This window comes from Dermacentor albipictus, chromosome 7 (genome assembly GCF_038994185.2).
Source record: "Dermacentor albipictus isolate Rhodes 1998 colony chromosome 7, USDA_Dalb.pri_finalv2, whole genome shotgun sequence".
NCBI lineage: Eukaryota > Metazoa > Arthropoda > Arachnida > Ixodida > Ixodidae > Dermacentor > Dermacentor albipictus.
Window position 1 is genome coordinate 126,045,236 of NC_091827.1, and position 13,592 is coordinate 126,058,827.

The 13,592-nt window shown below is 46.9% G+C and overlaps 1 protein-coding gene across 1 annotated transcript in view; it reads left to right on the forward strand.

The window, feature by feature from the left end:
• Positions 1-13,592, forward strand: part of LOC135907117 (cytochrome P450 2B5-like) — a 236,301-nt gene that overhangs the window by 191,569 nt on the left and 31,140 nt on the right. The window contains exon 8 of the mRNA XM_070522102.1: positions 3,269-3,459. Within this exon, the coding sequence (XP_070378203.1) occupies positions 3,269-3,459 (191 nt within the window). The remainder of the gene's footprint in view (positions 1-3,268; positions 3,460-13,592) is intronic.

Genomic DNA, 13,592 nt, shown 5'->3' on the forward strand with positions numbered 1-13,592 from the left:
ACAGACCCTAACAGCCCAGTGAAGTCACCGCGTTGAAAGCAGAGGGATCGCGTTGCCGCTGGAGGTGTGCTGCCGGCCGGCGGGTTGCGACATAAGGATTTTGGGAGCTGACCTTGTGAAGTATATACAAACTGTCGACTGGGTTTGCCGCTATTGTTGTACATTGAGTGTAGTTTTCGTTTGTGTGCATGTGCCAGGTTTCTCCAATAAAGGGTTAGTTTCATCATGCACAGTTTTGTTACTATATTCCGAACCGTCAACACTACGGGACAATATGTAGACGAGAAAACCGGAAAACAAAATGCCCGTTTTTAGTAGCCAATGATTTCATGTTGACACATGTACTTACACTTTATTGGCTGACCGTATTTCACCGTCGAGCAAATATTATCGCTCACCGAAATAAAAGCCTGAATGCAGCGGAAGTTTCTCGAATGTTATCGATGGTTATATGTGCAGTCCGTTGTAAACGAACCTTGTGTAACTGCCTCAATTTATGCGCGACCTAGATTGTGCAACACTTTCTGGAAGACATTAGGGACAAAGCGGTTACTCTGGACCATTCGATGACTCTTGTATAAAAGCTAACAAGCGTGAATGGCATATCAGGTAATCAACGACCGCTGACTGTGTTCTATACCATCATTGCTCTTGGATTGTAAGTTGGCTTTGTGGGAACATGTGAGCCCAGTAAAACGTTATTCACAGTTATGCTGCTGTATTCTCCCACGTCACTACCACGTGACATCTGGAAGAGGTATTAGTGCGTTCATGTACCGAACGACCCCGCAATGCCGGGACCGAAGCCCGACACCGAAGGACAACACCAACGTCATCAAAGACCTGCGAAGCTGCAAGCACTGCTACCAGAGTACGGGCCTATTACCGAGAAGACCACAGGATTCAAGGCCAAGGCAACATCCCACAGGGCTGCAACAGCGTGCCCCTTCTTGCTTCAACAACCTCGGGAGCCGCCAACCTTCCATAGATCATCGGCTGAAGATCCAGAAACCTGGCTGGAGACCTACGAAAGAGTGGCGACTTTCAACAACTGCAACACCGGTTACAAGCTGCGGCCTGTGTACTTCGCCTTAGAAGACACCGCCATAACTTTGTTTGAGAACTGGAAGTCGATCCTGACAGCGTGCATGGTACCTGTTCCGTAGCGGCATTTTCTAGACCTTTGCGAGCGTAGTCTGCAAGGAAACGTCCGAAGCTATCCTAGACATCCGAATTCAATTACCCAACGAGAATATAGTAATTTTCACTGAGGAGATGAGTCGCCTGTTCAGACATGCCCACAGCGACTTCCCAGAAGAGAAAAAAGTTCGCTTCTCGATGAGGAGTGTCAAGCAAGCGCTCCTCGCCGGATTGCTATGCAACCCACCTGAGGCCGTTTCTGAATTTGTTTTCAAGGCAACAACTATTGAGAAGACGCTCTATGTGCGGAAAAGCCCATATTATTTTCAAGCACTCGGCCGCGACAACATTCGAAAGACCAGAGCGGTCGCTTGTAAGGAACTTCAGAAGCTCTTTACAAGCTCGCAGCCTCAAATAGCCGCAATCGCTGCTGAGGTACAGCCACAATCACTGCAGCCCCAGCCGGAAGCAATGACAGACGCCACCATCGCACGCCACGAGGGCCCCGCTCTGCACCTGCATCACGGTCATGCAACGCTCCAAGTCCCTCTTCCGCCGCCACCACCAGCACGCCAGCCCATCGCCCGTCATAGATTGCCCAGGAATACAGACGTCGGGCGTGCTTCCGAACACCGCCCGCTCTTCAACCACTGCGGAGAAACTGACAACGTACACCGCTGGTGCCCGTACAGCGAAACATTTCTCCGAATGCTCCGCGCCCGCAGCAAGGTGAACGCTCTCGTGATATCGCCGAATTCCTCCCCGCCACTCAGTTTAGCTCTCGACGACCATCCGGTTTCCCGTCACTAGGGCACTACCTGTCATAGCAACGCCGACCATACACTGGCCCAGCCCGGGGCCGGTTGACAATCGCATATCCGGTAAACTAAATGCAGCAACCGATGTAGGTGCGGTTCCTGTACTTCGAAAGGCCGAAGAGCCTCAGCCGACGACCACATCAGTTCACGATCTAGGTCGATGACGAGTCAACGACACGCCGCCAACTCCCCGAACACTGGAAGCACAGAATACGACGGCAAAAGAAGACCTAATCACGCGATGTACCAGCGACAGGTTGACGCAACGCAGCCATGATCCGATGCCAAGGCCAAGCTGCAACGCGAAACAAGCAACCACTGTCTTTCACGTGCTTCTGGACGGCCACGCAGTCACCACTTTAGTGCACACAGGAGCAGAATAATTGGTCTTGACTGGACCCTATGCCGCCCAGTTGACGAAAGTTAAGATTGCACATGACAGCCCTCAAATTTGGACCGCTGGAGAACCCCTTATAACGCCGGCTGGAATCTCCAAGGCAAGAATTACCGTCCGTGACCAGACCTGCCCACCACTTTCACCAGATGTCACGTAGTAGTGACGGGGAAGAACACAGAAATGAAAGTGTGAATAACCTAAACTTTTATTGGGCGAACGCGTGCACACAAATACAAATTACAATTAAAGCACAGAGATAGCGGCGAACGCAGTCAGCGATCGTGGAAAGTCTCATTTGCCGGTCAAGCGCGTCGTCTTTTATACAAGAGTCATCGAAGGTTCCAGAGTAACCACTTGCGCCCGCGTGTGTTCCAAAAAGTGGCGCACCATTCTCGCGCGCATGCATGTAATCAGATTACACAACGTTTGCTGTCGACAGAGAGCGAATAGAACCATAGATAGCAGTCGAGAAATGTCCGATACATGCATTCACGCCCTGCGCTCAGCGATTACATTTGTGATACGGTGAAAAGTAGTGGTACCCGAAAAAGCCGAAAAAGTGCACCCGTATACATACATACATACATACATACATATATATATATATATATATATATATATATATATATATATATATATATATATATATATATATATATATATATATATATATATATATATATAACGTTCTTGCTGTTCCTCTCATCCTAACTTTAACTCTGCCACATTAGCGGCTTTCCATCGTTTACATACAAACATCACATTGTCGTCTTTGGTACTTCTAATGCTAAGGCTATAATGAAGAATCAATTGCTCGCTTTGTGATTTTGTCGGTTTCTATAACTAATCACGTTTGTGCTTGTGATAGCATTTGCAAAGTAAGCAGCTCAGCTTCACTTTTGCTGCCATGCAGGGCAGCTGAGGATGCGCATTTTGGTAGCCACTTTATACCCAAGCAAAGCGTGATTCTCTCCAATCTGTGGGTGGCCCAAAGAAATCCTGACCTATGGGAGAAACCTAATGAATTCAACCCCGGAAGGTTCCTGAAGCAAGATGGTTCTGTACAGCTAACGCGGCCGAAAGGGGTTCTGGCCTTCTCAGTCGGTAAGTCATTATATAATATACCAAAACTATATCCTTAGAACATACGTAAGGCAAATGCAAAATGTGACGTTGAGATTCCAGGTGCGCAACACTTTTATTGTCACGCGCGCATTTGATTAGACTTACTGCTCTCGGTGTAGAATGCATCAAGATGATGACAGTGCTTATGATTCGCCATAAAGATCTTGCACCACGCAATAACAGCCAAAAGTAAAGCAACCTACGTGCGCCTCAAGGAGTGTCAATGTAACAAGAGTCTGCGAAATAAAATTCAAATAAACCATCCCAGAAAGAAGCAAATAGTCGGAAAGTTTGGTTGCGAAATTATAATGATCCAAGGTGCACGATTGCATGAAACTTCGAGTGCCTGCTAATGATACCACAGAATCGTTGTGGAACACACCACTCATCTCGACTTTGTCCTCAACCTAAACTATCCAGACAAAAGAGAAAAGTGCTTTTCTGCGGTGGCTTGGCATAGCTGTTATCAAAATCTTTGCTTTCCGCATGATAAGATAGTACTGCGTGTCACCACTCTGGCAGCGAGGAAACTATTGAACATGATCTGCCGTTGCCCCCGACGCAGTGCACAAGGGCGGCCCCTTGCGACCGCGGGGGCTTGTCTTGACGACCAGCCGCTTTCGGATTAGATAGTCCTACAGTCGTCCCAGCGAAAGTCAGACAAGGCACTCTTGAAGCATTCGAGTGGCCTATTACACTATAGTTCTCACGAGCATCCCCCACCTCCTGTATTTTTTTTCGTGCCTTTGGTTTACCTTCCTGCTAATCTTTCTGTCTTTCATTTATCCTTACCCTTCGCCCAGTTCGTGTCAGCAAACCGGAATCTCGTTTGCCTAACCTCCTTAGCTTCCCCACCCGTTTATTTTTCTAACCCTCTTTCTGTCTCGGCTTTCAGCTCATTTACTGTGACAGAAGCAATCTCCCGCAGCGAAGACCACCATCTTGATTTCTGTTTCCTCTGTTTTCCTCAAATAATTGCATTCATCCCCTACGGAGTACTGGAACAAAAGCTGTGGTTTTAAGACGCTTTCCAAGGGAGAGGGGCTGCCGTTAAAAATCCAATTTATTAAAACTATGATTTTGCTAAAGATAAATAGGCTATCGAGTAAAAATGGCAACATATTTATGTGATAGTCTAGAAATATGGATATGCATTGCATAAAGGCGTTATGACGTGTTATTTGTGATGCAAGCGAATTCCCTTTCGTATGACAGCAATGTACGTTGGGGTATTCAGAACATATACTAGGACAAATGTTAGTACTGCTCCCACACTACCTCTATATAAATTAGCTATATTTACTCATGTAAATTGTGTGAGTTTATGGAATTTATTGTCCATAGATTTTACCTGACTAACCCTACATTGAAGCTACAGATTTCATCGCATTTCCTTCGCCGCGATGGAACTTTCCGGCGCTGCCTCTGGCTAGGGCTGGTTTTTTCCAAAAGTCTACTCATTCCTTAGTGGAATGCCAGCCACACCTACCCGTTGCTCGTGCTACTGAGTAGTAATGATCGAACATGCGCTGTGTTTTTGTTGTCGTTATGACGTCAAAAGTGAAGTTGTTCGGAGTCTGTCAAACCGATTTGATAGCAGACCATATTCAGAGACAAATATTCTTAGACCATGGTGCCACGCATCATAGGCTTACAAATCAAAGCGGGCATTGCTACTCTTCAAGAAATCAACCCACCTCAGTGACCAATTGTAGGCGTTATGTGATAGACAACCGAAGGTGTTCACATTGATAGCACCTTCCCTCTTCTTTCTTTCTTTTTCTCCCGTATCACCTTTCCTCCGCGTAGGATAGCAAACGAGACGTGCATCTGGTTGACCTCCTTACCTTTTCTTCACTGTTTTCCGCTTGCTCCTATTGTGCGCCGCTGTTTGGCACACTATTTTTCTCAGATCGTTTTTTTCCTTTGGGGTGACTGTAAAGGTCAATATTTATATAGATTTGATTCAGGTAATTTTGGTTCGTTGGACCTATTTTTGTTTCTTTTGTTGTCATTGTTTAGCAGAATAATGCCTAGAATCCTACTTGCCCGACCGTATTACGTCATATCATTCTAGATTTGCGTCTAACTAGGTGTCATTGCACAGTGTAAATCCAGTTTTCTTTAGATGAATTAGACCACACGGGAAAACGCAGTTGCTGTGCTAAAAGTTTCACGGCTCGATGACTTGTTTTAATGTCCCCGTTTGGAGATCACTCATTTCTGAGGCCAAAACTACTGTGGCTGATGTCATGAGCGAAATAACGTGGTGCCACGCGTACGCGCACAGATGCGACTTGAGCTATTTCTTTTTCTCTTTAAATTTCCAACGTTCCTATAAGGGCAATTTTTGACGGCTGCGAATCCTGTGAGGTACGGTGTAGATGATGTGGTATTGTCACTGTGTTGTCGCAGTTAGCATTGACATTGTCTGTGCTTGCAACGTTTTTCACCAGTCAGCGTATTCTTGGCGCATGCTATATTGCGATTATGTGCTATGTTTGAGGGCCAACACCATCACTGTTATGTACGCCTGCTATGTGCCACCAACGTCGTTCTTGCAAGCATGATAAATGAGAATTACACGCAATCACACTTCCGTCATATCAAGAGCAATGACTGCGCAATCCTGCATAATGGAATCCTCATCGGCTACCGCCACGCTCACTCTGTCCTCCGCAATACATGTGCAGCCGCCTCTGCTTTTTGAGTCGGTGTGGAGCGTAAGGTCACGCACTCACAAATAAGTGCTTGCACCAGTTTCCCAGCAAATTGTTACATGAAAGCTCTATGGTTAGCAGGCTCGGCTTGGACATGGACATGACTTCACTGGAATAGGTTCAAATTCCACTGTAGGTGGTTGAAGAGAACTTCGTGTTCACGCTATGCCATATCGAAACGAATGATAACTGTGTTTGTTTAAGTAATATCTGTGCCTAAAGATAAAGAAATGTCGAATGTCTTAACAAAAACACGAATAACAAAACAACGGCTCACTTGTGAAAAGAAAGTACATCAGCAAGTTACTACTACTTTTCCGTATCGGGTAGGTTTCCAGCCTCTTTGATGGACCGATGCCTGACCTAGTGCAGCTTTAAGAAGTAGTCCGACGTGTGCCTTTAGCTGTGCCTCAGTAACCAGTTGTCGCTTAGGCACACTCAGTTGCAAATATGGGACAACTTCAAAAGGTTTGGGGTGCCTCAGCAATCACTGGCTGTCGCAGTGCCCCTATGTCTGTGTGTGTGTGTGTGCAATATAATAAAAAAAAGTCAGAGTCCTTCCACTTATGAAGAAGGATGACCAGCGAAGCTGCTTATGTGAGCCCCTTAATGGCGAATTGCACCTCTGCTGCCGGTCAGCCCAGCATTGCACTATCTTCGGGATTGGCCCAGGTATGGGGAGAGCTTAACGCCTCCTTCAACTGCGCCGCCGTTTGGCACAGCATTCCACTATCTTTGGGATCGGCCCACGTATGGGGAGTGCTTAACGCCTGCTTCACCTCCGCCACTGGTCAGGCCGGCATTGCACCATCTTGGTATCAGCCCACGTATGGGGAGCGCTTAACGCCTGCTTCACCTCCGTCGTGGTTTGGCCCAGCATTGCACTATCTTCGGGATCGGCCCACGTTTGGGGAATGCTTAACGCCTGCTTTAGCTTCGTCGCTGGTCGGGCCCGCATTGCATTGTCTTCGGGATCGGCCCATGTATGGGGAATGCTTAATGCCTGCTTCACCTCCGCCGCAGTTTGGCCCAGCATCGCACTGTCGTCGGGGTCGCCCACGTTTGGGGATGCTTAACGCCTGCTTCACCTGCGCCGCGGTTTCGCCCCGCATTGCACTATCGTTGGGATCGGTCCACGTATGGGGAGTGCTTAATGCCTGCTTCACCTCCACCGCGGCTTAGCCCAGCATTGCGCTATCGTCGGGATCGGCCCACGTATAGGGAGTGCTTAACGCCAGTTTCACCTCCGCCGCGAGTTGGCTTAGCATTGCACTATCTTCCGGATCGGCTCACGTATGGCGAGTGCTTAACGCCTGCTTCACCTCCGCCGCGGATCGTGCCGTTATTCCCCTTCTTCAGCATCGGCCCACGTATGGGGAGTTCTTAACGCCTGCTTGACCTCCACCGCGGAGGTGCCCGTCATTGCACTATCTCCGGGATCGGCCCATGCATGAAACGTTTCTTGCTTATAACAAAGACTCCAAAATTTTCTTGGATGGCAGGGGCATATAGCTTCACTACAAAAATTTACCGATGATTACGATAGCCCCTAATGCGAAATTTGAGGTGCAGTTCTAGGCGTGCTGTCATTTCGGAATATTTTGGCTGGCGTGGATAGCCTGTCTCATGCGGCTGATTGCAAACGGAGCGAATTGTGGCACGACTGCCTCACTAATCTGGAGATCACGAGAGACCATACGTGGGTGACGTGTGGGTGGGATGTACTACAGCCACCGCAGACTTCGCACGCTACTCTAGCGCCATCTAGCATCCATCGTCACCAGACTGCGCTTTTCATCTCACGCTTTCTCCACACCCTCCTCCTCCACTTTCCTCCTCGCGTCTTTCATGCCCCACTGGGTTCGGCATTGGCTCTTTTCCTTGACTGTGCTGGTTCCCTATATTACATGGACGCCGGCACTAGCCGATGGAACGGGCGCCTTATATTTCCGCTCTAAAAACGACTGGCCATCCCGGCCCCCTTATAGTGTATGTCCCGCTAATCTGTGGCCTATGAGGGAAAAATCCGGGGTTAACGTCGGATGGTACCAAAACCAATTTGACCAAGTGGTGACTGTAGGTTTGACATAATCATGAAACATTATCACATCGTCACCTCGAACGTCGCGTGATAACGTAACATCTAATGTCGCATGAAGACATCATCACACAAATCGTTAGGGTACACACAAAGGTATGCATTTCGTCTGTTTTTATGCCTTTTCTGAAGAACAGTAGTCAAGCCAACTGTACGATTTTTCTTTGCGTCAGAATTTGAAAGCGAGGTGGACGAAGTTGTGAAGCGTGTTGGTGTTCAAGTTACAGAGACTGGTGTACAGATGAAGCTTTGTTAAAATACTTCAGGTTAGACAGCATTGCATGCTAGAATAAATGGTATCTCGGACTATTCAGATCATGGAGATCCTCCCGACTTCTGGCATCGTTTTCTCCTACTCGCAAGCCATGACAGTAGAGTGAGTGAGCGATTAGACACTTTATTGAAAATTAATAAAGTAAGGCACGATGACTAGTTCCCTTTTTCCAGAGCACCACTAGAACGAACAGCTAGCAGGGCTTGGCGCAGAAGGGCGAATTTGCTATACCGGCCCCATCCGCAATCCATGCTCCCCACTCCGTATTGCCTATTAGTGGATGTTTGAATATTATTTGAGAATACAACAAACAAACCCTAGCCCTCAGTGTCCAGTAGCTGCGAAGCAACTAACCATGGCAGCGGTCAGACCTGCGACGCAGTAGAGGGTGCTAAGAATCTCTGCATCCGGACAGGCCACCATTGGAATCTGAACCCGGTAACGTTTAACGCTAGAACATTATCTAGTGAGGTAAGTCTAGCAGTGCTATTGGAGGCATTAGCGGGCATCAAATTGGGTAGAATAGGGCTCAATGAGGTTAGGAGGACAAATGAAGCATATACAGTGCTAAAAAGCGGGCACGTCTTGTGCTACCGGGGTTTAGCGGAGAGACGAGAACTAGGAGTCAGATTCCTGATTAATAAGGATATAGCCGGTAACATACAAGAATTCCTTAGCATTAACGAGTGGGTGGCAGGTCTTGTTGTGAAATTTAATAAGAGGTACGAAGTGAAGGTCGTACAGGTCTATGCACCTGCATCGAGCCATGATGACCAGCAATTCGAAAGCTTCCATGAAGATGTGGAATCGGCGATGGGTAAAGTCAAAACAAAATACACTATACTGATGGGCGACTTCAATGCCAGGGTAGGTAAGAAGCAGGCTGGAGGCAAGTCAGCGGGGCAATATGGCGTAGGTTATAGGAAGGGCAGGGGAGCATTAATAGCAAAGTTTGCCGAACGCAATCATTTGCGGATAATGAATACCTTCTTCCGCAAGCGGAATAACCGAAAGTGGACGTGAGGGAGCCCCAATGGCGAGACAAGAAATGAAATAGACTTCATACTCTGGCGCTAACCCTGGCATCGTACAAGATGTGGACGTGCTCCGCAAGGTGCACTGCAGTGACCATAGGATGGTAAGGTCTCGAATTAGCCTAGACGTGAGGATGGAATGGAAGAAACTGGCACATAAGAAGCCGAGCAATGAGCGGTAAGAGGGAAAAAAGAGGATTTCCGAATCAAGCTACAGAACAGGTATTCGGCTTTAACTCAGGAAGAGGACCTTAGTGTTGAAGCAAAGAACGACAATGTTGTGGGCATCATTAAGGGGTGTGCAGTCGAAGTCGGTGGTAACTTCGTTAGACGCTATACCGTTAAGCTATCGCAGGAGACGAAAGATCTGATCAAGAAACGCCAATGTATGAAAGCCTCAAACCCTACAGCTAGAATAGAACTGGCAGAACTTTCCAAGGTAGTCAAGAACGGTAAGACAGCTGACATTGGGAATCATAATATGGATAGAATTGAAGATGTTCTCAAGAACGCAGGAAGCCTAGAGGCAGTGAAGAAGAAACTACGAATAGGCATGAATCAGATGTATGCGTTAAGAGACAAACCCGGCAATATCATTCCTAATATGGGTGAGATAGTTCAAGTCGCTGATGAGTTCTTTAGAGATTTATGCAGTACCAGGGGCGCGCACGACGATAATGGAAGAGGGAATAGTTCAGAGGAATTTGACATCCCACAAGCAACGCCGGAGAAGTAAAGAAAGCCTTGGGAGCTATGCCAATGGGGGAAGGCATCTGGGGAGGATCAGGTAAAAGCAGATTTGTTGATGCCTGGTGGACAGATTGTTCTAGAAAAACTAGCCACCCTGAATACGAAATGCCTTATGACCTCGAGCATACCGGTATCTTGGAACAAGGCCAACATATTCTTAATCCATAAGAAACGGGACGCCAAAGACTTGAAAAATTATAGATCAATCAGCTTACTGTCCATTGCCTACAAAGTATTTACTAAGGTAATCGAAAATAGAATCATGAACACCTTAGACTTCTGTAAACGAAAGGGCCAGGCAGGATTTCATTAAGGCTACTCAACAATAGACCATATTCGCACTATCAATCAGGTGATCGAGAATTGTGCGGAATATAACACGCCCTTAAATATAGCTTTCATTGATTAGGAGAGAGCATTTGATTCAGTTGAAATCTCAGCAGTCATGCAGGCTTTACGGAATCACGGTGTAGACGAACAGTATGTAAAGATACTGAAAGTGGCTCTACAGCGACCGTAGTACTAAGCAACAAATCGCAATAAAAATGGGCGTCAGGCAAGGAGATAAGATCTCTCCAATGCTAGTCACAGCGTGTTTATAGGAGGTATTCGGAAACGAGGATAGGGAAGAATTGGGAATAGAGTTAATGGAGAATAGTTTAGTACCTATCAATTCACTGATGATATTGCATTGCTTAGTAACTGAGGGGACCAATGGCAATGCACGCTCACTGATCTGTACAGGCAAAGCAGAAGGGTGGGTCTCTAAATTAATCTGCAGAAAACTGAAATAATGCTTAACAATCTCGGAAGAGAACAGCAGTTTACGAAAGGTAGTGAGGCACTGGAAGTAATATGGGAATACATCTACTTAGGGCAGGTAGTGAGCGCGGATCCGGAACATGAGAGTGAAATAGTCAGAAGAATAAAAATGGGCTGGGGTGCATTTGGCCGGCATTCTCAGACTATGTACTGTAGGCTGTCGTTAATCCTCACGAGAAAAGTGTATAACAGCTGTGTCTGACTAGTACTGACCTACGGGGCAGAAGCCTGGAGACTTGCGAAAAGGGTTCTACTTAAAGTGAGGATGACACAGCGAGCTATAGAAAGAAGAATGATGAGCCTAACGTTAAGGCATAAGAAGAGAGCACATTGGTTAAGGGGCCAAACGCGAGTTAATGGCAGCTTAGTTGAAATCTAGAATGAAAAATGGGCATGGGCCCGTAATGAGGAGGGAAGATAACTGACGGTCATTAAGGGTTATGGACTGCATTCCGAGAAAAGGGATGCGTAGCAGGGGGCGGCAGAATGTTAGGTGAACGGATGAGATGAAGAAGTTTGCAGTGACAACATGTCCACAATTACCACATGGCTGGCGTAGCTGGAGAACTATGGGAGAGGCCTTTGCCCTGCTGTGGGCATAGCAAGGATTATTATTATTATTATTATTATTATTATTATTATTATTATTATTATTATTATTATTATTATTATTATGGTCCTGTCCGTGTGGAGAAACCTTCTTGGGGCCCTCGCATTTGGTGTGTTTTAGTGTGGGTGTGTGTGCACCATGGACACTCGTCAGCGAACCTCATGGGGTGTATTTTGTGCAGGTGGCGCAGGTTGGGGTCTGTATTCACATAAATACGGCACCACTCCCTCCCTTCTTGGCAGTTTAAATTTGAGTGAGGATGTCAAAACGTCTCTGGTTCTGCCGCTGCTTTAAGAGGATGCCACGAGAATTCGCTGGAAGGTTGTCGCTGTGCCGTGCCGTTGCTCGGATGTTTAATCCTCGAGCAATTGGATCTGCTCTGGCGTTCTCTGTCAGCACCTGCTGTTTAGAACGCTATATTATAGTGTGGTGTCTTTCTCGTTGATTTCTTAAAATATTGATTGGGCTGCCATCCCATTCAGAACCCCTCGGGAAGCCGCTTAAGCATGGTATAATAGAACAGCCTAATTGGTTCGGCATTAGGCATCCTGAATGGCTAACGCGATGGCTGCAGCCTGTACCACGCATGCTGAGGAGCTTTTGAAGGATGCCATTGTTATGTTCTTTGGACACTTAAAGGCTACGGTGTAGGTGCCGGAGCTTGGTTCAAAGAGCATCCGTGTAATACACTCTCGGTCCCATGCCGAAGCATTTGTGAAGAGTCTTGCTCTTGCTCTGCGTCGTCCATGATGGTACTTGGGGTGGATTTTCTTGGTAATTGGGGCGGCCGCACTGGGTGAACGAACGTTGCTGTCTATCTCGGCCGTTTCCCCTTCACAATACCAGGGTCCCAGTGCAAATCAAGCATTGCCATTTCTTCCCTCCCCTGAGTTGCAGAACAAAGCCGTTCTTTCGGAGCATATAACGTTGCGACTGCGTACTCGTCAACAGTTATTGTGCAGACCTATACTCCGTCTTATATATCAGGGGCGTTATAACGCCCCTGATATATTATTCATATTATTATATTATATTATTCATATTTTATTCGTAAAATTATTCCAAACATTTGTGTTCCAATTCTGCAATCAGCCAAGGCGATTGGTCAAAAACTTTTTTGGACCACTCCCACTTCACATGTCTGTCACGTGATGTCACTAAAACCGCGATAGCTCCCCATCTGCTATGACGTGTACACACTGATTATGCATAACATGACCGCAAAAAAACAAAAATAGTTATTTCTGATTTGACGCCTCTTGGCATTAGCCCTCGGCTATTAGTCAAAAGTTTTCGGGCTGCACCTGCTTCACCTGCCTCCCAGGCGAGGTCACAGAGCCACCAAATGTTCCCGCGTCAAAGCGACGCGTATGCGTTAAAGTTGCATTATTATGCCGAACAAAACTGAATTTTCTTCTGAACAGCCGCAGGCTGCCCCATTCCGAAAGGAATAAAAGATGGCTGCTGCCGATCGCTCCGACACTGGCTACTCGCCCCTTCCAGAGAGCATGGGTTTGTTTGCGTGTAATAAAACATACTGCGTGGCTGTGCAGCGTTTTCTAGAACTTTCGACACGTTTACGACCTCGTTCTGCCAACTATTCTTCGCTGAGGATTCATTTTAACGTCATTGTTAAGCTTCCGTTGCATGCCGCCGAGATTGTCGACGAGCCAGCGCAACCTAAGTAAGAGAAAGCGGACCAATCGCAGACGCCAGCACCACACTCTTCATCCGGTTATCGATATTCAGTGCAGCGGCTCAGCCCCATCGAATCCCTCTCCACTTGAGTATTGTACTCGCCTCT